General features: G+C 44.2%; 1 protein-coding gene across 3 annotated transcripts in view; it reads right to left on the reverse strand.

The window, feature by feature from the left end:
• The window catches only part of musk (muscle, skeletal, receptor tyrosine kinase), a 196,922-nt gene that overhangs the window by 11,203 nt on the left and 158,031 nt on the right, over window positions 1-27,688 (reverse strand). For all 3 annotated transcript variants that reach the window (XM_072588112.1, XM_072588114.1, XM_072588111.1), the window contains one exon: window positions 4,346-4,494. In XM_072588112.1, coding sequence (XP_072444213.1) covers window positions 4,346-4,494 — 149 coding nt within the window. The remainder of the gene's footprint in view (window positions 1-4,345; window positions 4,495-27,688) is intronic.

Here is a 27,688-nt window from a genome sequence, read left to right on the forward strand (position 1 = left end):
ACTGTCCTGTGGTGGAACCAATTCACGGTGAACGTTTTACAGGCTACCTTCACATTGCTATCAGTTTGTTCGAGGTTTCTGGGACTAATATAATTGACAAATGAACCAAAGGTGAAGGTTAATAGTGAAGATAATGAGGAGGGAGTGGGGGTGGTTACGGTGGCACAGTGGTTAGCATTGCTGCCTCACAGCGCCAGAGACCCAGGTTCAATTCCCGCCTCAGGCGACTGACTGTAGGTTAGGTGAATTAGCCGAGCTAAATTGCCTGGAGTGTTAGGTGAAGGGGTAAATGTAGGAGAATGGGTCTGGGTGGGTTGTGCTGCAGCGGGTCGGTGTGGACTTGTTGGGCTGAAGGGCCTGTTTCCACACTGTATCTAATCTAAAAAAAATAACAATTTGTTAAAAAATGTTAAATTGCGATCTGGAGTATGTACTGTGACAGGATGGTGGAAGCAGAATCAATAGTAATTTTCAGGAGACGGAATCAGATAAAGGAACTAAAAATGCAGAGCCACAGTACAAGGACAAGTGGACATGGTAGTAATTGGATTATTGTACAAAGAGTCAAGACAAGCACAATGACAGAATCACTGTATCACTTTGTTATAATCAAGCCAAGGTAGTGAGAATGACTGAGAATATTCAGGATTGGAATATTTCAAAGCAAAGTATTTTCTATCCTTTGTAATAAATGACCTATCATAGTCATGATGAAAGACATCATTGCCTTTTCTTCTTGATGTAGGATGTGCAAGGTGCAGTCAGTAAATGTAACCCCCGCAGTTTGAGACTGTAACATTCAGAACAGGTAGTTCCCAGTTTGCCTGCTAACTCCTCTAGTGTAAGAGATAAAAAAAAAGATTTCTATTGCTAAGAATCATGATCAGATGAGAGCAGGTTTAGGTCTCATTAGTTTGACTCTCTGTTCCTCAACTTTGATAATGAACAACACAGCTCAGGAGCAATGTAACTTTGTCAGGCCACCAGAGGTTGTCTCTAGTTTACTAATTCCGATGCTTCAAATAATTGCACATCCACAATGTAACACTGACTGAGGCATATTCATTATCTTTGCCTATCTATTTTTCTGATTCTTTCCTTTTTCTAATCTTCTTTCCAACCCTAAAGGAAGTTTCCTTCGTATACTCTTCAACTTATTGTTTTAGACTGCTTATTCTCCTTCTTTTAGACTTATCTCCAAAGCCCTCCCCCGATCTGAATTCTCCTCTCCTGCTTCACTTTACTTCTCATTGTAAGTATTGGTAGACTCTCCAATGGCATTTCTAAGAAGTTAATCCTGACCTGCTCTAAGTCATTAGCCATTACCCAAAGTGAAAAGTCTAAGCCCGTTACTTCTGTTCTTCTCTCCACAGATGCTGACTTAGCTGCACACTTTCTGCAACTTTTTCCACCATTCACTCAAACAATTCACTAGCTTCAAAGAGCATATTGCACCAATTTCAAAGTTCATGTTAACCACCTCTCCTGGCTTCACAGCAAAACCTTTCAAGGTGATGCTTGTTTGCTGGACCAGCACAATGCTTGGGAAGGCTGAAGAGTTGAGCAGGCCCAACATCTCCTCTAGATTAGAGTGGTGCTGGAAAAGCACAGCAGGTCAGGCAGCATCCGAGGAGCAGGAAAATCGACGTTTTGGGCAAAAGCCCTTCATCAGGAATCAGGAATCATTCCTGATGAAGGGCTTTTGCCCAAAACGTCGATTTTCCAGCACCTTGGATGCTGCCTGACCTGCTGTGCTTTTCCAGCACCACTCTAATCTAGAGTCTGATCTCCAGCATCTACAGTTCTCACTTTCTCCAATATCTCCTCTAGGCAATCTAAGTACGTCTTCCTTAAACAGGCTCATTAATGCATGAAAGTGACTTAACAGCTGTTTAAGGAGCAGAAGAGTGAAAACTACCTCAAACTAATATCAGGTCCAATTTCATTTGGCATTCTTGTGGCATAAGATGGTGGTAATTGAAATCGGCCCACCTTTTACTACTCCTCACCCAATTCCAGTTCAAGCCAAGCATCCTCTCTCACGCTCTGGTCTTTGGGTGCAGAGAATCACCAGATTGGAGTGCAATGATGAAAATCACATAGAGATCACTGAACTCTTGGCACTGTACACTATTCATGGTCGAGCGGGTAGTTCGCTCCTACCTTGCAGAGACTTGAATACACTGCCTAACCCTAACCCTTACCCTTACCCTAATCCTAACCCTAACCCTAACCCTAACCCTAATCCTAACCCTAACCCTAACCCTAAGCGTGAACAAAAACGTAAGCGTAAACCTAGCCCTGCCGAGGCTAATACTAAATGACTGCTACCCTCTGTCTTCATTTGGATGAGATGTTAAAACGAGGCCCCTTCTGGGGATATTTCCACAGCTAACACAAGAATGATGGACCTCCTTCTCCCTCATGTTTTGTTGTTTGATTGGCCTAGTTTGTTACTGTGTGATTCTCAAGTTTTTTTTGTTAGAGTACAATGGCAGGGCAGGCTTAAAAACAAACAAAACCAGATGTGCAGTATTGACAGGAATTTTCCTGAAACTGCTGGCAGTTTCAATGTTTAGCATCTCCCAAACTTTGATCCTCAAAATCCCCATTTTATGATCTTCACAAACACTGAAGAGAACCTCAAGCCATTATTACTGCGTGGGATTTATATTGTGAAATGTGTGACTTAAGCAACTGATACAATCTTCTGGAACAGTTAACCACCAAAATATGTGTCAAATAAAATAGTTTCAAATTGTCAGCTTGTGGAATTACAGATTGCTGTTTGAGTTCTCAAGCATTGAACATTAACTTGAAAATTTACATTGTCTATTTAATAAGCTGTCTTTCCAACAAGATGCTAATCCCAAGTTTCTGCCTGTCATCATGTAAAGATCCCATGAAGCTAAGGGGAGGTCTTCCTGATGTTTGGCCATAGTGATTGCTCAACCAATGTTATTTAAATAAACAGAGTTATCTGGTCATTGTCAGGTTGCTGTTTGTGGGATCTTGCTATGCACAAATTGGCTGTTGCAATTCCGAAAATGATACACTTTGAAAGTTGTAAATCACTTTGGGATGTTCTAAGTCCATGAAATGTGCTGAGAAATGTAAGTCCATTCAGCCCGATTGGACCCCTACTCCTCCTTGCTCAGTTAAAACGTGTGGAATCCTCAGCTTTGAAAGCTTTGTACACACTGGGTCATGGCACCAGGGAGAGAATTCCTTCTGACCCCTTCTTGAATTTCATCCACCTCAGAGGACAGATTGTGAACTGAAAAAATAGATATGGGGTCAAGGACACAGGTCTGGTGTAGATTAAACTCACAGAAGATCACTCGGGGCACTGTCACAGTTGTGTGCTACAATGAAATATTTCAGGCAACATTAATAGCATGTGAAATGTTACTTTACAAATCTTTTGTGGTTATTTTGGACTCTGCAGTGGTTTCATTAGCCATATGCACAGAGCTCATCACTAGCAAATGCTTGGCCTTTGTTCGCCATTGCAGAAATATTAGTTTCGCTGATGTTTTACTTCCCTGTGCGTATATACTAGAAAAAAACCTCATCCTCTTTTGAATTAATCCCTGGCTTTAGGCCCCCTAAGTATCCTGCACATGAATGGAACAGCTGCTACTCAACATAAAATCAGCAACTTCTCTGACAAATACTTTGAATACCTTTCAAAATTGATAAGGCCCAGTTTGGAGTTGCTTTGGGCCATGTTCCAAAGTACTACGTCATGGGCTTTAATTAGCAGAGCAGAATAGCATTTTAGCCCATCGACCCCTTTCATATGACATTGTCTGCTGCTGATGGCCTTGAGCAGGTCATTGTTAGTCTAGACCCAACTATTCCAACACTGCCCTGGCCAACATCTCCCCTCCGAATGGCAACATGCAAAAATCTGTGTCCTGTGCCCTGACACCAAGTCCCATTCAGCTATCCTCCCTGTGTGGGCCATGACACTGACCCACATTCCTTCCCAGTGCTTCAGTTTTAACATTCTCATTCTTGTTTTAAATTACGTCAGATCCTCACCCCTCCCTGACTCTGTAATCTCCTCTGCAGCTTTTAGAGTTCTTCAGACTCCTCCAATTTTGACAGCTTGCACGTCCCAGAATTTAATGGCTCCCCCATTGGCGGTCGTACCTTCAGCAGCCTGCAGGCTGCACTTTCTGCAATTGCTTCCTCAAATCTCTCCGCCTTTTCAACTTTCTCCCAGTTTGAGATTTTCCTTAAAACCTAACCCTCATTATGTCATATTTTGTGAGTGGCACAAGGTAAAATGTAAGTTATTATTGTAGCTTGCACTTTTGCTTTTGAAAGCTGGAGTTACCTAATAATTTGACAATGTTTGGGTGGTCAAACTCTGCCATGAGGGCCGCCTCTCTCTGGAAATCTGCTTGCATGTCAGGCGAAGCCTCTTCTTTCAGCATCTTCACGGCCACCATGGTGGAAGTCTCCTGTTCCAACAGCTGAGGGGCTCTAAAGGAAACAATGCACACCATTGTAACAAGGGCCTCGAGCAGCTCATTAACAAACAGGCAGTGCCTAAAGCCTTAGGGAGTTTATGGTCAAATCTTAAAGTTGTTACTGACATATTAGATTACTTACAGTGTGGAAACAGGCCCTTCGGCCCAACAAGTCCACACCGACCCGCCGAAGCGTATACCACCCAAACCCATACTCCTACATTTACCCCTTCACCTAACACTATGGGCAATTTAGCATGGCCAATTCACCTAACCTGCACATTTTTGGATTGTGGGAGGAAACCAGAGCACCCGGAGGAAACTGTCAAGCTGTCAGACAGCTGTCCAATATAGGTGACAGAGAACAGGGACTTCTCTGTGGTTCAACTTTATTAAAAGCTCATTAATGAAGTCGGGTCAGGAAGCATATAGGAGAATCTTGATGTAGCAAGAATTTATTTTATGTCCTACTTCCCCTGTTTAATTAACTAATGATAGATTTTACTTCTGACGGCTAGGAAGAATTTAGAAGCACAAGAGAAAACACAAAATGAAGAGTTACCATGGTGACAGCAGGACTGCCTGAGAGTGTAGTGCAAGTGAATTCAATTGTGGCTTTTGTGAGGGAATTGGATCAATCTTTGATGAGGAAAGGATCTGTAGGGGTACCAGGGAAAGGCATGGAGAGTGGGACTAGCTCAGGTTTATTTTGCATCAATGAGATTAGGTTATTGCAAGGAACAAAGCTGGTTGATGCTTATGGCAAGGTGTCTCATTGGAGAACAGATTCCTCTACTTGGGACAAATAAAAGTTGTAATCTTTCCTGGACGCCACTACCATCAACCACTCCCCTGCACTGGAGGACAAACTCTCTGTTGGCCACAGCAGTCCAACACTTGTGGGGACAAGTGTTTTGTTATATGAAGTTCAATGGTCAGATGTTAAAAAGATTCCATTCAATCAGGCTGTAAATTAAAAGTATAGCTTTAGACACTTCCACAGCAGTTGACTCTTTGAAAAGAGATTACGAAAGGCTTGAATTTATATATCATCCTTTAGGATTGCAGAACATCATAAACTGTAGCCAAGGTATGTTGGAAGTGTTGTCACCATTACCAGCAACAATCAATTTACATGCAACAAGTGTCCACAGTTACCAAAGAATGGTTGGGATGCTGGAGAATTGCCCCTGTGAAGTGACTGGCATGGGATTTTTAATGTCTACGTGAGTGCCCAGACAGATCCCTATAATAGGACGGCACCATCCACAGTGCAGCAACTGCAGCATTGGCTCAAGTTATGGAGTGAAACTTGAGCCTATAACCTTTTGACTTTGGGACAGGAGTGTTCACAAAATCAAGGCTAATGTGTAACTTGAAACAGCAGAGCTAAACACATCCAACAAGTTAACAAATGGTGGATATTTCAGCTGGTCACAACTTTGTGTCAGGTGATGGATTTTAAAAGCGAAACTTTTCAATGCAACATCTTTGAGAGGGTTATTGCTACAGCCATTTACTGCACATCAGAAGTGTAATTATATCAATGACCTCCTGCATATTATTTTATTTCCTCCAGTGGATCATTTTTCAGCAACAGGCTGTTCTAGTAGTTTCATAAAATAAATTCTTGCTACATCAAGATTCCCCTATATGCTTCCTGACCCGACTTCATTAATGAGCTTTTAATAAAGTTGAACCACGGAGAAGTCCCTGTTCTCTGTCACCTATATTGGACAGCTGTCTGACAGCTTGACAGTTTCAAACCCAGACACCCTCAGATAATCATTGAAGGGATGGAGTTTCTATTTAGTGCCTGGCTGACGTCATGTAGATTGTAATCCGGTGCATGAACTAGACACAGACAAATATATTCTGTACAGCCTCAAGCTGGGAGTTAGAGGAATATAGCTGCATTTAAACCCATAAAGAAATTTGTGAACAGGATCTTTGCTTACTCTTCCTCAGGTGCTCTCTGTATAGACCAGAATGTGATGAGCCATACACACATATCTTTTTTTAACTGCCATACCAAATTAGCCTGCCACCATCAAAGATTTCTGTACATAAACCTCTAAAATCTCCACTCCTGCTAGCCATTTAGATTTGTAATGTTTACATTAGAATAGAGTCAAATCATAGAATCTCTACAGTGTGGAAACAGGCCATTTAGCCCCACGAGTCCATACCGACCCTCCAAAGAGTATCCCACCCAGACACATTCCCTTACCCTATTTTTTTGTTTACATTTTCCCCTGACTAATGCACCTAACCTACACATCCCTGAACACTTTTATGGGTAATTTAGCATGGCCAGTTCACCTGACCTGCCCACCTTTGGACTGTGGGAGGAAACAGGAGCACCCGGAGGAAACCCACGCAGACACAGGGAGAATGTGTAAACTCCACACGGACAATTGCCTGAGGCTGGGATTGATGCGGGTGTCTGGCATTGTGAGGCAGCAGTACTAACCATTAAGCCACCTTGTAGCCCACTAAATACAGATTGTACTGCCTCTCCTTATTCTTTCTTCCCTGATCCATCCAAGAATATTTGGTATTTGGGCAAATGCTGCTTGAGTTTCCCTGGGGAAACAGTGTGCCACAGGTGGACGAATGATTGAGGTACATTGCAGGCAGTTCAGACAAAGTGACAAAGGTGCCCTCATAGTCCACACCCTTCCATTGACGATGGTAGTTTACTTTATGATTGTTGCCATCAAATCAATGTTTCAAAGGCAATCTCATAGAAAGGAGTACCTCCCTCCCCCAAGAAATTCAGTCATTTGTTGTTAATTAAAACAGAAAGTAAGAAGGAAGACTATAAAGGGACTTTTCTGTCCTCAAAACACTTTAAACCCAATGAAATACTTTTTGAATTATGCAGCTGAATCTTACGTTTTCTTTGGCTCAGACTCAACTGTCAGTGTCGAAATGTTTTGGAAGGTTTTTTGCCATGAGGCCTGGTGAGTTTTCTCACAGTGTCTTACCAAACTGGCCTCATTAGCTACTTACCCCGTTCGTGTTCTTTTATCCAATTGTGACCCCATTTTATACGTTGTCCTGGAACAACATAATGCAATTGGGATATCCCAGAATTCACTGGCATTCCCAGTGCCAGCACACTCTTTATAAGACCGCGCGTACTTGGCCAAGCACTAACAGTTTGGAGTTGCCCTGCACACTCCTGATACTTGCCCCAGACAGGGGGATATTTGGTGCCACACTTTGTTGCAGGGATCTCTGGTCCTCAGCAATCTGATGGGATGCACAGCACTGTACAAAGAAGGTCAGTAACCTTCTGCACGCCACCAGTATGAGTACAGGTCGTTCTGCTGCATTGCGCATTTCGTCAACACAAAATCATTGTAACACGATTGACGACTTGGGGATGCTGTTTCTACAAAATGTAGTTTTAAAATGTACATTGGCTGTAACACAATTGAATCGCCAATACTTTAAGCACTGTTTCTACAGCACGATTTGTCTATAACACAGGGTTGCACAAGACCGCAACCATCGCGTTATAGAAGAACTGATTGTACCTCCCTCTTCTGTCTAATACCTCGCCGCTTCTTGTTTCTCTGCTACTAAAACCACCTCCCACCAAGGCTCACTACAACCTGTAATATCTTCACTTGCTGTTACACATCCTAACCCTATATACCCTCTGCACTGCCTACTCACTCACACTGGATACCTCTACCTGCACCGGTACTAACAGCAGCAGCTGAACCACCCACTTTCAACTCCCTTACTATCTTCTCTCTATATCTCTCTCTGTCTCTCTGTCTCTCTCTCTGTCTCTCTGTCTTTCTGTCGCTCTGTCTCTGTCTCTGTCTCTCTGTCTCTCTCTCTCTCTCTCTCATGCCTGGAGGTAAATAGCCCACAGGAGAACAGAAAGAGACAAGGTAGGTAGTGGGCTTATTGACATGTAACTCTTTATCTCCTATGAGGAGAACTTCCTGACTATGACCAACCCAAGTGACTGACTGATTTTGTATCTAGGGGACTGCAGGATGCCAAAGTTATGCTGCAATTCTACAAAACCCTGGTTCAACCCCTTGTGAAGTACTGTGAGCAGATTTGCACACCATATCTTAGGGAGGACATATTGACCTTGGAGGGAGTACATCATAGGTTTACCAGAATGAAACCCAAACTTGAGGGGTTAAGTCAGGAGGACAGACTTTAAAAATGAAGTCTGTTTTTTCTAAAATTTAGAAGGATGAGGCACAATCTGACTAGGTTTTCAAGATACTAAAAGAAAAAGACAATGTAGATAAAGAAACCGTTTCCACTGGTTGGGGATTCTAGAACTCAGCTGCATGGTCTGAGAATTAGGACCAGGAGAGATGTTAGGAAGCACTTCTATACACCAAAGATGATAGATGGAACTTTCTTCCATAAAAGGCAATGGATGCTGGATCAGTTGTTCATTTGAATACCAAGATAGATAAACCTTTGTTAAGCACAGGTATTAAGGGACATAGGCCAAAGGTAGGTAGCTGGAATTAGGACATAGGTCAGCCATGCCCTCGAGGGGCTAAATGGCCTGCTCCTGTCCTAATGTTTTTATGTTCCTGTGACTGACTGTGTCCAAGCCTCAGACTGGTATGAGACGTCCTGATTCACTGAGCCAGGATCCTTTAACCTAAACTGACCCATGAGAAGCTTCCTTCTTTTGTGTATATAGTAGATGGCATAACAATACAGCACTACCAGGAGCCTGGCACCTGTGGCTAAGGGGGCAATGTGCAAAAAGGCAATGCCAGGATGCTGTGAACATTCAGATAAGCTCTAAGTGAGTGCTATGAGAACAAGTGAAGAGGCTGGAGCTGCAGCCTGGTCCAGTCTGTGAGCTGGGTGTGTTTCCCTGAGTATACAGGCTCCTTGTTGCAATAGTACAATGATAGATGCTGGTGCAGCATGAGGTGCAGTGTTGCAGAAGCATCCTGAGAGTGAATTGGAAATGTGCCATGATGCTCTTAGACGTTAGCTCATGTCCAACACCAGTGTCGATTGGTGGTCCATACGTATGGAGTGTGCCCTGAGAGTTTGGTGCCCAGTGTTCAACATTAGGAAGTAGTAAGGTGAAGTCATTAGGTAACCACTCTTTAACTTCCACATTGAGAGTTCTCAGTGTTCAGTTTGTTCACTCTGTTTGTAAAGCTGTGTATTAATGAGGTGAGCACAGCCATTAATGAGGTTGTTAATAAGCATTATCCCATTTAATTGGCAACTTGCAGTCGCCTAGTGAGAGATATGCCTCAATGCTCACCAGTTACATAAGTATCAAGTTGCTCCAGATGTTGAGATAGATCTCTCTGGACTTCTCACATGATTCTGTCAAAAATCTCACCATAGCTCACGTCAATCAGTCTCCTATTTTGCCCATAGTTAATGTTATAACATAGGAAGGATGGCAATCCGCACTTTGGTAAGAAGAATAGAGGCATAGACTATTTTCTAAATGGGGAGAAAATTCAGAAATCTGAAATGCAAAGAGACTTGGGAGATCTAGTCCAGGTTTCTCTGCAGTAAACTTGCAGGTTGAGTCAGCAGTTAGGAAGGCAAATATAAGGTTGCCATTTATTTCAAGAGGATTAGAATACAAAAGCAGGGATGTATTTCTGAGGCTTTATAAAGCTCCGGTCAGACCACATTGAGAGTATTGTGAGCAGTGTTGGGCCCCATATCTCAGGAAGTAAGTACTGGCCGTGGAGCAGATCCAGAGGAGGTTCATGAGAATGATCTCAGAAATGAAAAACTTAACATTTGAGTAACTTTTGAGGTCTATACTCGATGGAGTTTAGAAGGATGGGGGGGGGGGGGGGGGGAATCTAATTGACATGTACAGAATACAGAACAGCCTGGACAGATTGGACATTGCAAAGATATTTCCATTGGCAGGAGTGACTAGGACCCAAGGGCACAGCCTTAGAGTAAAGGGAAGAATCTTTAGAATGGAGATAAGGAGAAACTTCTTCAACCAGAGTGTGGCGAATCTGTGGAATTCACTGCCACAGACGGCTGTGGTGACCAGGTCATTGAGTATATTTAAGACGGAGATAGATAGGTTCTTGATTGTCAAGGGGATCAAGGGTTACAGGGAGAAAGCAAGAGAATGGGGTGGAAAAACTTATGAACCATGATTGAATGGCAGAGCAAACTTGATGGGCCGAATGGCCTAATTTATGCTACTATGTCTTATGGCAAGCTCCAACAATGAACCATGTGATAATTACCTGATAGTCTGCTTTTGTGTTGTGTGGGATAAACATTAGCCAGGTCATGGGGCTTGGAGGGTAGTAATGGAGTTAGGGGAGGAGCCTCCTACGGTCTTCTTTGAAATAGTGCTGTAGGTTCTTCCACATTTACCCAAGCAGGCTGATGGAAATAATTATGGTCTCATGTAAAAAAATGACACCTCTGGCAGTGCAGCACTCGAAATCAAGACTAATGTCTTGGTGCAGTGTTGAGAGAGATGCCATCTTTTCCATAAGGTCTCCCCTTCCTGCTCGAAGATCATGTGACACACTCAGCAAATTGATAGACATCGGTGTCGCCTATCGTGAGGTTAAAGAATGCTCTCTAGCTGTAAACAATATTGATAATTGGATCTGTGAATCATGACCTGAGCCTGATTTTTCATTTCCAGGTTGATACTAAAGAGACAACAACATTTCCAGCTCCGCAAGTCCAAACTGGAAAACGTGTGCCTTGGATATTCCGACTTTAGTTCCACGGGGGAGGGTTTTAAAGGCGTTAGGCCCTTTGCCTCAGAGAAGATTTCAGCGGCTACCACAAAGCTAGCTGGGTGCAGCAGAGGCCTGTGGTAATGGCATACTTTGATGCACTAGTTCCTGTGTTATGTTGCAGTTTAACCACACAATAAACAACTCTCACTCTTCGCACGCACCCACTCCCTACCAAACCTCATGCTAACCTTCACCACCTCATACCCCCTACTCACCCCACATACTCTCTGTGTCAATCTACAGCCCTCTAACCACCCGCATGGCACTTTAAGTGTTCCATGCTAATTTAGTGTGCCAACCTATTCTGTATACCCACTACTCTTTGCCCTTACAGTGTCCATTCCTGATGAAGGGCTTATGCCTGAAACGTCGATTCTCCTGCTGTTTGGATGCTGCCTGACCTGCTGTGTTTTTCCAGTACCACACTCTCGACTGCAATAAGACCATGTTGATTTTGCACATCAGCCATTCTCTCTCAATGTTATCACCAATTTACTGTCAATTCTTCCCAATTTGTTTTTATTTTCTTTTGAATTGGACTGAAGACAAGATTAAAACTGCATCAGGCCTGACATGAGCTATAGGTCATGCAGCTAACAGGATCTCCAGCATCTGCAGTCCTCACGTTCTCCATCAATAATTAGAACCTGTAGGCTTAGTCAACAGGTGGAGCAAAATAGCTGGATTTTTTTAACACTTTTTTCTCAAACAGTTAAAGGGCAGAAGATTTAAGCGCCTGACAACTTGATAGCTGTCTTGCCCGTTTCTTTGGTAGCTTGGCAATTCCACTGCACTCCTCCACTTTTTAATGCACACTTATGTTGACTTTTAACAATTTGAAAGGGAGTAAGACTTCTCAAAGGTTAACTCACCTCACCCTACCTCTTCAAAGAAATCTAGCAGCTATAGAAAATTCCTGAAAGATCAAAAACCTAAAATGTTTAGGGCATTCCCCAAGGCAACAGTGGACCTGACTGAAGATCTTGTGAACTTTAAGACTTTATGGACATGCAAAAAATATAATTGGTCCCCACTGCCTCCATTCAGAGTGGGAATTCTGTAACTGGGGCTCCGGCACCATTCTAGCTTAGGTGAAGGTACTTCCTGACATGATGAAAATTCAGGCCCTGGTGTTTATTTTTCACTATTCTTCAATGTTTGCCATTATTGCTTTAGTGGGGACAGATGTGTCAACTTCCCTGTGCATGCTGGCTCATTTTGGAACAGTCCCTGGTTGGAAGGCAGTAGGGAATTTTGGTCGGTAGATTTTCGCAAGCATTGCTGCCCTTCTAATTGCATGACAGCAGTGAACACAGTAAATACTGCAGACAGGAGCAAAATGTTACAAAGGGTCATGGATGGACTAAGTGGCTGGGCAAAACAGTGGCACATGAAGTTTAAGTGGAATAATGAAAGGTTTGGACCCAAAAGGTAGTTCAGAATGTTTTCTAATTAGTGAAAATTTAGAATACAGCCACTTAGGGTTTCATCTGCAGAAATCACTAGAAGAAATTGGGAAGACAGAAAGAATATTTAAAAACTGATCAAATATTGACTTTTATCTCCAGGATCCTGAAAAATCAAGGGTTGAATTTACTTGTCATTTATACAACTCTTATAAGACCCATTTCTGAATACTGCAACACACAAAAGATAGATTCATCTTAGAAATGTGCAGCTTAGATACACACAATTATGCAGTTATTAAATGGGTTAAAAGACTAAGATTGATGGCATAGACTAGGGATATATTCATATACACAGTGAAGATTAAGGAATGATCTAACTGAAGTGTTTAGGATAATTTGCCACTGTAAATAGAGAGAAATGATTTCCTCCGATTGGGGATGGGGGAGGGGGGACAGAGGAGTCTAGAAAATAAAAGGAACATTAATTCTCTCCTTGAAGAGCTGTTTAATATCCAATTTGATCTGTTCTGTTCCATGAGGTATATAAAAATATAGACATACGTTCCCTTTATTTGACATTCTTGAGATTGATTGAACGTACTGTCAATGCAAAAGCTTATCTTGAAGCTGTAAGTTTCTTTCCGCTGGTAATAATTCTGCACTCTGTAGGACTCCTTCAATGCAATAAGTCAGCTATAAAAAATAGATCAGACTTCAAACCACTCAGTGGCCCATAACTAACTGTGTCAGATTCTCTCAAGCCGTAATATTCCACTTGATCTTTAAGCCATTAATAACATCAAAATCACTTTGTGACATCGAAATGCCGTGGTTTCAGGGGATCAGACTCTGTGGAGAGTTTGACTGATTTGTGGTCAGTCACTGCTTTATGCCTAATTTGTATTTCCTTAAACCTAATGCAGAGAAAGGACACCACTGCCACCTCCTCTTGTGCATGTAAACAATACATGCATGATTCTAGCCTTGTACATGCTCTACATCTAAAACTATTTTGAATTTTTCAATTAGCTTGTAGAATGTCTCATTGCCTTTCAAAACATAAGCAAGGTATACATTTATGTAGCAGTTCTTACAGTTACTTGATGCCTCCAAATGCATTGTAGGTAATTAAGTCCTGTCAAAGTGTTTTTATATATTTGTCTATGGAATGCGTTTCTGGCTGGGCCAGCATTTATTGGTCATCTCTAGTTACCCTTCAGAAAGTGGTGGTGTGCTGCCTTCCTGAAAAACTATTGTCCATTTGCTGCAGATATACCCACAATGCCATTAGGAAGGAAATTCCAAGATTTTGACCCACAACTCTGAAGGAACAGCAATATATTTCCAAGTCAGGAAGCTGAGGGCATTAGAGCAGAACTTGTGGGTGATGTTCCCATGTATCTGCTGCCTTTGCCCATTTAGAAGGTAGTGTTCTTCGATTTGCAAGGTACAGTTTAAGGACTGTTGAGGATTTTCTGCAGTGCATCTTACAGATGATGCCCACTGCTGCCACTGAGTATCAGTGGGAGAGGGAATAAATGTTTGTGGATGTGGTTTATTTAAAGTAGGCTGCTGTGTTTTGGAAGGTGTCAAGCTTCTTGAGTATCATTGGAGATACACTCGCTCAGACAATCAAAGAGTATTCCATCATATATCTGAATCGTGTCTTGGAGATGGTAAACAGGGTTTGGGATATCAAGAGGGGAGTTACTCACTGCAAGCCTCTGACCTGCTCTTGTAGACATTGTATTTATATGGCGAGTCTAGTTTGATTTCTTTACCTGGTCAATGGTAAAGCCATTGGGGAGATGTTGCCAGTGAGGAGATTTAATGAGGGTAACACTGTTGAATGCCAAGGTGGCAATGGTTAGTTTCCCTGTTGTTGGAGATGGTCATTGCCTGTGTAGAATTAATATAATTTGCCACTTGTCAGCCCAAGCCTGGATATTGTCCAGATTTTGTTGCATTTAAATATTCAATGGTGTTACCTTCATCTACAAGGCACAGGAGATTTGGCTAGGAGGTTGATAGTGGGGGATTCAGTGAATGTCTGGTAGAGATGGGAGGGTATTGCAGTTCTTCTGCTAACATTTAAAGTCAGTTGAATCCCACCACTCTTCCTTGAAATAGTGCCATTGAATCAACTTTAGCAGGCAGATGGGACTTTGTGTTTGTCAAAACCTAGAGAGAGGAATGAATTGAACTCCTTTTTGGAAGGAATGTAGTTGGCGGGGTTCAGGAACAGTTACAGTTTAGTGTAGTGTGGAGTTGGGAGGATGCCTAATACAAGAATTGTTAAAAATTAATTTGCATTATATGGGCATTGCTGGATGGACCAACATTTATTGCCCATCCCTAGTTACCCTTGAGAATATGGTGGTTAGCTGCATGCTTGAACTGCTGTGGTCCATTTAGTATAGGTAACTCCATTGTGCAATGGGAAAGGAGCTCCAGGACTTTGACTCAATGATAGTGAAGGAACAGGATGATGCATGAACAGTTGAGTATGGAGATGGAAAATGATGTGGATGAGCATTTTAATGGCCAGTGGACTTGAGGTGAAACAATAGGTAGCCAGTGTCTGTGAGATATAAATAAATTGCTTCAGTGATCGATGGTAAGGTTAGAAGCTCAGTGAGGCTCTGCTCAACACACTATAAACAGAAAGCGGAGTTTGAAAGTCAAGTAGAAGCTTAGACATCTCATAACTCTTGTGTTAATTAACCCTGGTTATGGTTGTTTTTCCACAACATTTTTAAGCAATCTTGTGGTTTATGGGCATCTTCTTGGTTTACAATCGGCCAATTACAATGATTAATTACAATATATCAGTGTTTATTTTGTAGTACAAACTGATTCATTGTCCCACTCATGATGGTCTTCATTATTCAGAGTCTTCACTTTGATCACACAACTTCTTTCTCTTTCTTTTTTCTTTTTCTTTTTTCTTTGTTTTCTTTTCTTTTAAAACTGGAGAGTAGCAGCCGAAGGAGGAGGTCTGCAGTGGCAGTGGCAGCAATGCCAGGATGAACTGGACACTGCTCCACCCCAGCCTGGGGTCTCAAGGCCAGCGAGGACCAGATCCTGGACTGACTCCCCCGGCCCATTCTTACAGACGAGGCTGAGGCTCCAGGTCTGCAGCTGAGCCTGGACACCCAAAGGAGGAGACCGTGGTGGTCTCAGCCCGACGTGGTGGTCTCGTCCCTGTGTGGAGGTCTTCTGCATTGCGGCTTCAAGGTATTCCAGCAGCTTTGTGGCATGGCACCCTTCTTCAGTAGAGGCATCTGGTGCAGTATTCCCGTGACCTGGTGTAGCCATCCTGTCCTTGCTGTGTCTTCAGGATATTCCATCATTTCCTAATTAGTTTTCCCTGAGCATAGCATTCATTAACTGAACTGTGATGAACTTTGTCTTAATATTGCATTTTAATAAAATTAAGTGTGACATCTGTCTTTAATGTAGGTGCCATGGTGGGGCAACATAAAGCTTTTCACTGTATTTTTCATGTAAAAGTAAATGTGACAATACATTTATTTCTATTCTATTACAGACTTTATCAAATAACTTCTGTAAATTCTCCTTAATATGATCTAAAGTCCCCACCTGCTTCAAGAAGCCCACTGTTACCTCAGTGCCAAAGAAAACTCATGCAACGTATCTCAATGACTGCTACCTGCAGACTCTGACCTTCCTGATTATGAATTGCTTCAAGAGGTTGGTTATAGCACACACCAGCCTCCCAGCCTGCCTTGATCCCTTGCAATTCACCTACCATTGCATCAGGTCCACGGCAGAATCCATATCCCTGGCCCTACGCTCATCCCTGGTGTGTCTGGATAACAAGGATACCTTCATCAGGCTCCTACTTATTGATGTTCCAATACCTGGGTGAACATCACTTCCGTAAATGATGCCACCCACCTTCCTCCAACGATCATGCCCACTCCAGTTACAGTATCCGTCCCCCACTCCCAGCACCAGCCCTATACTAGGCCCTAGCTCCCAGCCCTGCCGAGTTTTCACCATCCCCCCAGACCTCCCCCTCACTGAGGACGAACGATCAGTCCTCAGCAAAGGCCTTATCTTCAACTCCCTCCATCCACGTATCAACGAATTCAACATGCGTTGTGACATCAAACACTTCTTCCGCCACCTCCACCTCTGAGCTTACTTTTTCCATCAATACTCCCACCCACCTTCTGAGGGCCTCTTCACCCGCCTCCAACACACTCCATCCACCTGGACACCCCATGCCGGTCTGTTACCTGCCCTCGATCTCTTTATTTTCAACTGCTGCTGGGACATTGACTGCCTCAACCTGTCCACCTCCCCCCACCCACTCCAACCTCTCACCCTCACAATATGCAGCCCTCCACCCCCTCTGCTTCAACCCCAACCTCACCATCAAAACAGTGGACAAGGGAGGATGCAGTGGTAGTTTGCCGCACTGGCCTCTACACTGCTGAAGCCAGGTGCCAACTTGAAGACACCTCCTTCTATCACCCCCTCGACCGTGACCCCACCCCCATCACCAACCATGATCACCTCAGGGGATCTTCTACCTGCAGCTTCCAACCTTATAGTTCAGGAACCCTGCACTGCCCGGTTGTACCTCCTTCCCAAGATCCACAAGCCTGACTGCCCCGGCCGACCCATTGTCTCAGCCTGCTCCTGCCCCACTGAACTCATCTCTACCTACCTCAACACTGTCCTATCCCCCCAGTCCAGGAACTCCCCACATATGTTCGGGACACCCCCCTCATCCTCCACCTCCTCCAAGACTTCCGTTTCCCTGGTCCCCAATGCCTCATCTTCACCATGGACATCAAGTCCCTATCCACCTCCATCCGCCATGACAGGGCCTCCAAACCCTCTGTTTTTTCCTCTCCCAACGTTCCTATCAGTATTCTTCCACTGATGATCTAATTCGTTTGGCTGAACTATTCCTTGCCCTCAATAATTTCTCCTTCGAATCCTCCCACTTTTTCCAGACGAAAGGAATAGCCATGGGCACCCATATGGGCCCCAGCTACGCCTGTCTCTTTGTCAGCTATGTGGATCAAGGCAGGCTGGGAGGCTGGTGTGTGCTAGAACCAATCTCTTGAAGCACTTCATAATTAGGAAGGTCAGAGTCTGCAGTCACACTGGCACCATTCCCCATGTTTTCCTTTGCTACATTGAAGACTGCATTGGTGCCACCTCGTGCTCCATGAGGAGGTTGAACAGTTCATCAACTTCACCAACACATTCCACTCTGACCTAAAATTCACCTGGACCATCTCAGACACCCCCCTCCCCTTTCTGGAACTCTCCATCGCCACGAACGGTGACCAACCCAACACTGACATTTTCTATTATCCCACCGACTCCCACAGCTGCCTGGATTACACCTCCTTCCATCATGCCTCCTGTAAAAGTGCTATCCATTACTCCCAATTTCTCTGCCTCTGCCGCATCTGCTCCCAGGAGGACCAGTTCCCCCACAGAACACACCAGATAGCCTCCGTCTTTAAAGACTACAAACTCCCCCCCAACATGGTTGATGAAGCCCTCCAGTGTATCTCATCCAGTTCCTGCACCTCCACCCTCGAACCCCACCCCTCCAACCATAACAAGCACAGAACATCCCCCCCCGTCCTCACCTTCTACCCACCAATCTCCGGATACGTTGCGTCATCCTCCGCCATTTCCTCCACCTACAAACAGACCCCACCACTAGAGATACATTTCCCATCCCACCCCTATCCACTTTCTGTAAAGACCGTTCCCTCCGCGACTACCTGGTCAGGTCCACACCTCCCAACAACTCACTGTCCCCTCCCAGCACCTTCCCCTGCCACCACAGGAATTGCAAAACCTGCGTCCACATCTCCCACCTCACCTCCGTTTAAGGCCTTAAAGGAGCTTTCCACATCCATCAAAGTTTCACCTGCATCCACGTATGTCAATTATTATATCCATTGTTCCTGATGCGGTCTCCTCTACATCGGGGAGACAGGATGCCTACTTGCAGACTGCTGCAGAGAACACCTCTGGGACACTCGCACCAACCAACTCCACTGCCCTGTGGCCAAACTTTTCCACACCCCATCCCACTCTGCTGAGAACATGCAGGTCCTGGGCCTCCTTTATTGCCACTCCCTTACCACCCGACGCCTGGAGGAAGAATGCCTCATTTTCCACCATGGGACCATCCATCCCAATGGCATTTATGTGGATTTCACCAGTTTCCTCATTTCCCCTCCCTCTACCTTATCCTGGTTCCAACTTTCCAGCTCAATACTGCCCTCATAACCTGTCACACTTGTCCATCTTCCTTCCCACCTATCGGTTCCACCCTCCTCTCTGACCCATCACCATTACCCCATCTCCATCCACCTATTGCACTCTTGGCTACCTTCCCCCCAGCCTCACCCCCCTCCCATTTATCTCTCCACCCCCTAGGCTGCCAACCTCATTCCTGATTTCCCTGCTGCTCGGATGCTGCCTGACCTGCTGTGTTTTCCAGCACCACACTCTCGAACTCTAATCTCCAGCATCTGCCATTCTCACTTTCTCCTACTTATTGACTACAGCTCCGCCTTCAACACCTTGATTCCAACTAAAGTAAGCTCCCAATTCTACAACTGTAACCTTGATTTCCTGACCCACAGACTGCAATCAGTGAGAATAGGCAACTACACCTCCTCCATGATAATCCACATCAGCACCCCACAAAGCTGTGTACTCAGCCCTTACTATACTCCCTGTGCACTCATGACTGAGTGGCCAAATTCGTTCTTAACTCCATTTACACCATTGTTGTAGGCTGGATTTCAAACAACAATGGGACACAGTGCAGGAAAGAGACAGAGTGTTTGGTGGGGCATGGTGTAGAGATATCAATCTCTCCCTCAACATCAGTTGAATGAAAGAGCTGTCATTGACTTCAGGAAGCAAGGTGGAGGACATGTCCCTTTCTACATCAATGGAGCTGAGGGGGAGATGGTCGAGAGTGTCAAGTTCTGAGGAGTGATAATCACCAATAACCTGTCCTGGTCCACCTAAATTGACGCGACAGTCAAGAAAGCACAATGCCTCTAGATTCAAGAACAGTTTCTTTCCTGCTGTTATTAGACATCTGAAAGGACCTCTCAAATTTCAAATTTAGAATTGATCTCGCTCTTTGTGCACCTTCTGTGAAACCATAACATTGTATTCTTCGCTCTGTTCTATTACCCTAATGCACTTTGTATGGTATGACCGGCCTGTACTGCATTCAAAACAGAACTTTTCACTGTACCTAAATACATGTGACAATAATAAATCAAATCAAATCAAATTTCTTTACATAATGAAATATATTATATCATCCTAGAATTACAAATATTCTGTTCCACTCATAAGAAATTTCAACAAATATCTTCAACACAATCTTGTTGCATAAATCATGTTACTTTGCAATTTTGCACTTGTTAATTCTCCATGAAATATTTCCTCTAAAACAGACTCGAGTGTTTTGCTGACAATAAATACCAAGCTAAAAAGTCCATAATTTCAGACTAACTTTTTTTTTCTACATGAAATGAAACGTGAAATAAAATTCAACTACAGATCCAAGCATTCTGGGGGTTTAATTTTGGTTGAACAGTCTGATTTACGTTTGGATAGCTAAATATTTTTATTTGGTAGCTGGGAAGATTGGTTCTTTAGAGCTTGATTCTATTGATTTGCACCAATTATCCCCCACCTGCTACCCAGAGGGAGTGAGGAAATATCAATCAGCATTTCACCATTCTCCTGTACTTAGAACTGTATTGGTGACCCAGGAAGATTTATAAGTAGAAGAGATAGTAGAGGATTATGTAGAATAATCTTTTAGCCAACTGAGGGAGTTCAACAAAAGGGAAAATTGTCATTAAGACTCAAATGATTAAGTGGGTCACTAATATTCTTTCGGAAATTTCAAAGAAGAGTGGGGAGTTCTCCATAGTGTCCTGACGAATGTTAATCGCTCATTCATCATTACAAGGACAGATGATCTGGTCATGAGCAAGTTGCTGTTTATGGGAGTTTGCTATGTGCAAACTGGCTTCCATGTTTCTTTCAATACAATAAACTTCAGAGATTTTTCATTGGACACGAAGCAATTTGAGATGTCCAGTGGTTGAGAAAAGTGCTACATTGGTGCAAGTCATTTTTTTTTCACCCAGTCATTGATTCTTTACTGCCTTTTGAAGTGGACAATTGTGTCAAACTGCAATCAGCAATTCAAGTGCAAGGCCCACAGCTATCTCAGAGTCATAGAGTCATAGAGATGTACAGCATGGAAACAGCCCCTTCGGTCCAACCTGTCCATGCCGACCAGATATCCCAACCCAAAATAGTCCCACCTGCCAGCACCCAGCATATATCCCTCCAAACCCTTCCTATTCATATACCCATCCAAATGCCTCTTAAATGTTGCAATTATACCAGCCTCCACCACATCCTCTGGCAGCTCATTCCATACACCTACCACCCTCTGTGTGAAAAACACAGGTCTCTTTTATATCTTTCCCCTCTCACCCTAAATCTATGCCCTCTAGTTCTGGACTCCCTAACCTCAGGGAAAAGACTTTGTCTATTTACCCTATCTATGCCCCTCATAATTTTGTAAACCTCTATAAGGTCACCCCTCAGCCTCCGACGCTCCAGGGAAAACAGCCCCAGCCTGTTCACCCTCTCCCTATAGCTCAAATCCTCCAACCCTGGAAACATCCTTGTAAATCTTTTCTGAACCCTTTCAAGTTCACAACATCTTTCCGATAAGAAGGAGACCAGAATTGCACGCAATATTCCAACTGCGGTCCTGTACAGCCGCAACATGACCTCCAACTTCTGTACTCAATACTCTGACCAATAAAGGAAAGCATACCAAACGCCTTCTTCAGTATCCTATCTACCTGCGACTCCACTTTCAAGGAGCTATGAACCTGCACTCCAAGGTCTCTTTGTTCAGCAACACTCCCTTCGGACCTTATCATTAAGTGTATAAGTCCTGCTAAGATTTGCTTTCCCAAAATGCAGCACCTCGCATTTGTCTGAATTAAACTCCATCTGCAACTTCTCAGCCCATTGGCCCATCTGATCAAGATCCTGTTGTAGTCTGAGGTAACCCTCTTCGAGTCCACTACACCTCCAAATTTGGTGTTATCTACAAACTTACTAACTATACCTCTTATGCTCACATCCAAATCATTTATGTAAATGGCAAAAAGTAGAGGACCCAGCACCGATCCTTGTGGCACTCCACTGGTCACAGGCCTCCGGTCTGAAAAACAACCCTCCACCACCACCATGTGTCTTCTACCTTTGTTCTAGTTCTGTATCCAAATGGCTAGTTCTCCCTGTGTTCCATGAGATCTAACCTTGCTGATCAGTCTCCCATGGGGAGCCTTGTCGAATGCCTTACTGAAGCCCATATAGATCACATCTACTGCTCTGCCCTCATCAATCCTCTTTGTTACTTCTTCAAAAAACTCAATCAAGTTTGTGAGACATGATTTCCCATGCACAAAGACATGTGGACTTTCCCAAATCAGTCCTTGCCTTTCCAAATACATGTACATCCTGTCCCTCAGGATTCCCTCCAACAACTTGCCCACCACCGACATCAGGCTCACTGGTCTATAGTTCCCTCGCTTGTCCTTACCAACCTTCTTAAACAGTGTTACCACATTAGCCAACCTCCAGTCTTCCTACACCTCACCTGTGACTATCGATGATACAAATATCTCAGCAAGAGGCCCAGCAATCACTTCTCTAGCATCCCACAGAGTTCTGGGGTACACCTGATCGGTCCTGGGGATTTATCCATCTTTACCTGTTTCAAGACATCCAGCACTTCCACCTCTGTAATATGGACATTTTGCAAGATGTCACCATCTATTTCCTTACTATATCTTCCATCTCCTTTTCCACAGTAAATACTGATGCAAAATACTCGTTTAGTATCTCCCCCATTTTCTGCGGCTCCACACAAAGGCCGCCTTGTTGATCTTTGAGGGGCCCTATTCTCTCCCGAGTTACCCTTTTGTCCTGAATATATTTGTAAAAACCCTTTGGATTCTCCTTAATTGTATTTGCCAAAGCTATCTCATGTCACCATTTTGCCCTCCTGATTTCCCTCTTAAGTATACTCCTACTTTCTTTATAGAACATAGAACATAGAAAAATACAGCGCAGTACAGGCCCTTTGGCCCTCGATGTTGCGCCGATCCAAGCCCACCTAACCTACACGAGCCCACTATCCTCCATCTGCCTATCCAATGCCCGTTTAAATGTCCATAAAGAGGGAGAGTCCACCACTGCTACTGGCAGGGTATTCCATGAACTCACGACTCGCTGAGTAAAGAATCTACCCCTAACATCTGTCCTATACCTACCACCCCCTAATTTAAAGCTGTGCCCCCTTGTAATTGCTGACTCCATATGTGGAAAAAGGTTCTCATGGTCAACCCTATCAAAACCCCTAATCATCTTGTACACCTCTATCAAGTCACCCCTAAACCTTCTTTTCTCCAATGAAAACAGCCCCAAGTGCCTCAGCCTTTCCTCATATGATCTTCCTACCATACCAGGCAACATCCTGGTAAACCTCCTCTGCACCTGTTCCAGTGCCTCCACATCCTTCCTATAGTGTGGCGACCAAAACTGCACACAATACTCCAGATGCAGCCACACCGGAGTTTTATACAACTGCAACATGACCTCAGGACTCCGGAACTCAATTCCTCTACCAATAAAAGCCAGTACACCATATGCCTTCTTCACTGTACTATTTACCTGGGTGGCAACTTTCAGAGATCTGTGTACATGGACACCAAGATCCCTCTGCTCATCCACACTACCAAGTATCCGACCATTAGCCTAGTACCCCATCTTTTTGTTACTCATACCAAAGTGAATCACCTCACACTTACCCACATTGAACTCCATTTGCCACCTCTCTGGCCAGCTCTGCAGCTTATCTATATCCCGCTGTAACCTGCCACATCCTTCCTCACTGTCAACAACTCCACCGACTTTCGTATCATCCGCAAACTTGCTCACCCAACCTTCTAGCCCCTCCTCCAGGTCATTTATAAAAATGACAAACAGCAATGGTCCCAAAACAGATCCTTGTGGAACACCGCTAGTAACTGCACTCCAAGATGAACCTTTACCATCAACTACTACCCTCTGTTTTCTTCCAGCCAGCCAATTCCTAATCCAAACCTCCAACTCACCCTCAATGCCATACCTCCGTATTTTTTGCAGTGGCCTACCATGGGGAACCTTATCAAACGCCTTACTAAAATCCATATACACCACATCTACCGCTTTCCCCTCGTCCACCTCCTTAGTCACCTTCTCAAAGAATTCAATAGGGTTTGTGAGGCACGACCTGCCCTTCACAAAACCATGCTGACTATTCTTGATCTCATTATTCCTATCCAGATGTTCATAAATCCTATCCCTTACAATTCTCTCTAAGACTTTGCCCACAATAGAAGGGAGGCTCACCGGCCTATAGTTACTAGGGTTATCCCTACTCCCCTTCTTGAACATGGGAACCACATTTGCTATCCTCCAGTCTTCTGGCACTATTCCTGTAGACAACGAGGACCTAAAAATCAAGGCGAATGGCTCTGCAGTCTCCTCCCTTGCTTCCCAGAGAATCCTAGGATAAATGCCATCAGGCCTAGGGGACTTATCTATTTTCACCCTTTCCAGAATTTCCAACACCTCTTCCCTACATACCTCAAAGCCGTCCATTCTAATTAATTGTGACTCAGTATTCATATCGACAACAATGTCCTGTTCCTGAGTGAATACTGACGAAAAGTATTCATTCAGTGTCTCTCCAATCTCTTCAGCCTCCACACGTAACTTCCTACTACTATCCTTGACTGGACCTATTCCTACCCTAGTCATTCTTTTATTCCTGACATACCTATAGAACGCCTTCGGGTTTTCCCTAATCCTACCAACTAAGGACTTTTTGTGTCCACTCCTTGCTGCTCTTAGCTCTCTCTTCAGATCCTTCCTGGCTACCTTATAACTCTCAATCGCCCCAATTGAACCTTCATGCCTCATCTTTACATAGGCCGCCCTCTTCCCTTTAACAAGGGATTCCAATTCCTTATTAAACCACGGCTCCCTCACACGACCCTTTCCTCTCTGCCTGACAGGTACATACTTATCAAGGACACTCAATAGTTGCTCCTTGAACAAGCTCCACATATCAATTACTCCCTTGCCTTGAAGCCTACTTTTCCAAGGCACGGGTCCTAAGTCGTGCCTCACCGCATCATAATTTCCCTGCCCCCAGCTATAACTCTTGCCCTGCAATGCACACTTATCCCTCTCCATCACTAGAGTAAAAGTCACCGAATTGTGGTCACTGTCCCCAAAGTGCTCACCTAACTCCAATTCTAACACCTGGCCTGGTTCGTTACCCAGAACCAAATCCAGTATGGCCTCACCTCTTGTTGGCCTGTCTACATATTGTGTCAGGAAACCCTCCTGCACACATTGGACAAACACCGACCCACCTAACGAACTCGAGCTATAGCTTTCCCAGTCAATATCAGGAAAGTTAAAGTCGCCCATAACAACCACCCTATTACTTTCACTCTTCTCCTGAATCATCCTCGCAATCCTTTCTTCTACGTCTCTAGGACTATTAGGAAGCCTGTAGAAAACTCCTAACAGGGTGACCTCACCTTTCCTATTCCTAACCTCAGCCCAAACTACCTCAGATGGCGAGTCTTCATCCATCGTCCTTTCCACCACTGTAATACTATCTTTGACAAGCAATGCCACACCTCCCCCTCTTTTACCCTCACCTCTGACCCTACTAAAACATTTAAACCCTGGAAGCTGCAACAGCCAATCCTGTCCCTGTTCTACCCATGTCTCCGTAATAGCCACAACATCGAAATCCCAGGTACCAACCCACGCTACAAGTTCACCTACCTTATTTCGTATACTTCTTGCATTGAAGTATACACACTTCAAGCCACTTTCCTGTTTACAGGCACCCTCCTTTGAGATTGATGCCATGTTCCTAATCTCCCTACACTCAAGGTCCTGCACCCTAAAGCTACAGTCTAGGTTCCCATGCCCCTGCAGAGTTAGTTTAAACCCTCCCAAAGAGCACTAGCCAACCTCCCCCCAAGGATACTGGTGCCCCTCAGGTTCAGGTATAGACCATCCTGTTTATAGAGGTCCCACCTTCCCCAGAAAGAACCCCAGTTATCCAGAAACCGGAATCCCTCCCTCCTGCACCATCCCTGTAGCCACGCATTTAACTGTTCTCTCTCCCTATTCCTCGACTCTCTATCACGTGGCACGGGTAACAAACCAGAGACAACAACTCTGTTTGTTCTAACTCTGAGCTTCCAACCTAGCTCCCTGAAAGCCTGCCTAACATCCTCAGCCCTCCTCCTACCTGTGTCGTTGGTGCCAATGTGGACCACGACTTTGGGCTGCTCCCCCTCCCCCTTAAGGACCTGGAAAACATGATCAGAGACGTCTTGTACCCTTGCACTTGGGAGGCAACATACCAAACGTGAGTCTCTCTCGCCCCCACAAAACCACCTATCTGTGCCCCGAACTATCGGGTCCCCAATAACTATTGCTCTGCTCTTCTCCACCCCTCCCTTCTGAGCAACGGGGATAGGCTCCATGCCAGAGGCCTGAACCCCATTGCTTACCCATGGTAAGTCGTCCCCCCCACAAGTATCCAAAACGGTATACTTGTTCTTTAGGGAACGGCCGCAGGGGGTCCCTGCACTGGCTGCTTCCTCCCAGTCCCCCTCACTGTCACCCACCTGTCTGCAATCTTTGGAGTTACTACTTCTCTAAAGCTCCGATCTATGACCCCCTCTTCTAAGGATTCACTCAATCTATCCTGTCTATACCTTACATATGCTTTCTTCCTTTTTCTTAACCAAACCCTCAATTTCTTTCATCATCCATCATTGCCTGTACCTACCAGCCTTTCCTTTCACCCTGACAGGAATATACTTTCTCTGGATTCTTGTTTTCTCATTTCTGAAGGCTTCCCATTTTCCAGCCGTCCCTTTACCTGCGAACATCTGCCTCCAATCAGCTTTCAAAATTTCTTGCCTAATACCATCAAAATTGGCCTTTCTCCAATTTAGAACTTCAACTTTTAGATCTGGTCTATCCTTTTCCATCATTATTTTAAATCTAATAGAATTATGGTCGCTGGCCCCAAAGTGCTCCCCCACTGAGACCTCAGTCACCTGCCCTGCCTCACTTCCCAAGAGTAGGTCAAGTTTTTCACCTTCTCTAGTAGCTACATCCACATACTGAATCAGAAGGTTGTCTTGTACAGACTTAACAAATTCGTCTTCCTCTAAACCTTTTACACTATGGCAGTCCCAGTCTATATTTGGTAAGTTAAAATCCCCTACCATAACCACTCTATTATTCTTACAGATAGCTGAGATCTCCTTACAAGTTTGTTTCTCAATTTCCCTCTGACTATTAGGGGGTCTATAATACAATCCCAATAAGGTGATCATCCCTTTCTTATTTCTCAGTTCTACCCAAATAACTTCCCTGGATGTATTTCCAGGAATAACCTCCCTCAACACAGCTATAATGCTATCCCTTATCAAAAATGCTACGTCCCCCCCCTCCCCTCTTGCCTCCCTTTCTATCCTTCCTGTAGCATTTGTATCCTGGAACATTAAGCTGCCAGTCCTACCCATCCCTGAGCCATGTCTCTGTAATTGCTATGATATCCCAGTCCCATGTTCCTAACCATGCCCTGAGTTCATCTGCCTTCCCTGTTAGGCTCCTTGCATTGAAATAGATGCAGTTTAATTTATTAGTCCTACCTTGTCCCTGCCTGCCCTGACTGTTTGACTTGCTTCTGTTCTCAACTGTACCAGTCTCGGATTCTCAGGCAGCTAAGATGTAATACATTTTGGGCTTAACTGTGATGCCACATCTTGAGAAATAATAAATGAGAAGTTGTGATGATAGGAATGGTGGTTGC

Source organism: Chiloscyllium punctatum, chromosome 2, assembly GCF_047496795.1.
Source record: "Chiloscyllium punctatum isolate Juve2018m chromosome 2, sChiPun1.3, whole genome shotgun sequence".
Taxonomy (NCBI): Eukaryota; Metazoa; Chordata; class Chondrichthyes; order Orectolobiformes; family Hemiscylliidae; genus Chiloscyllium; species Chiloscyllium punctatum.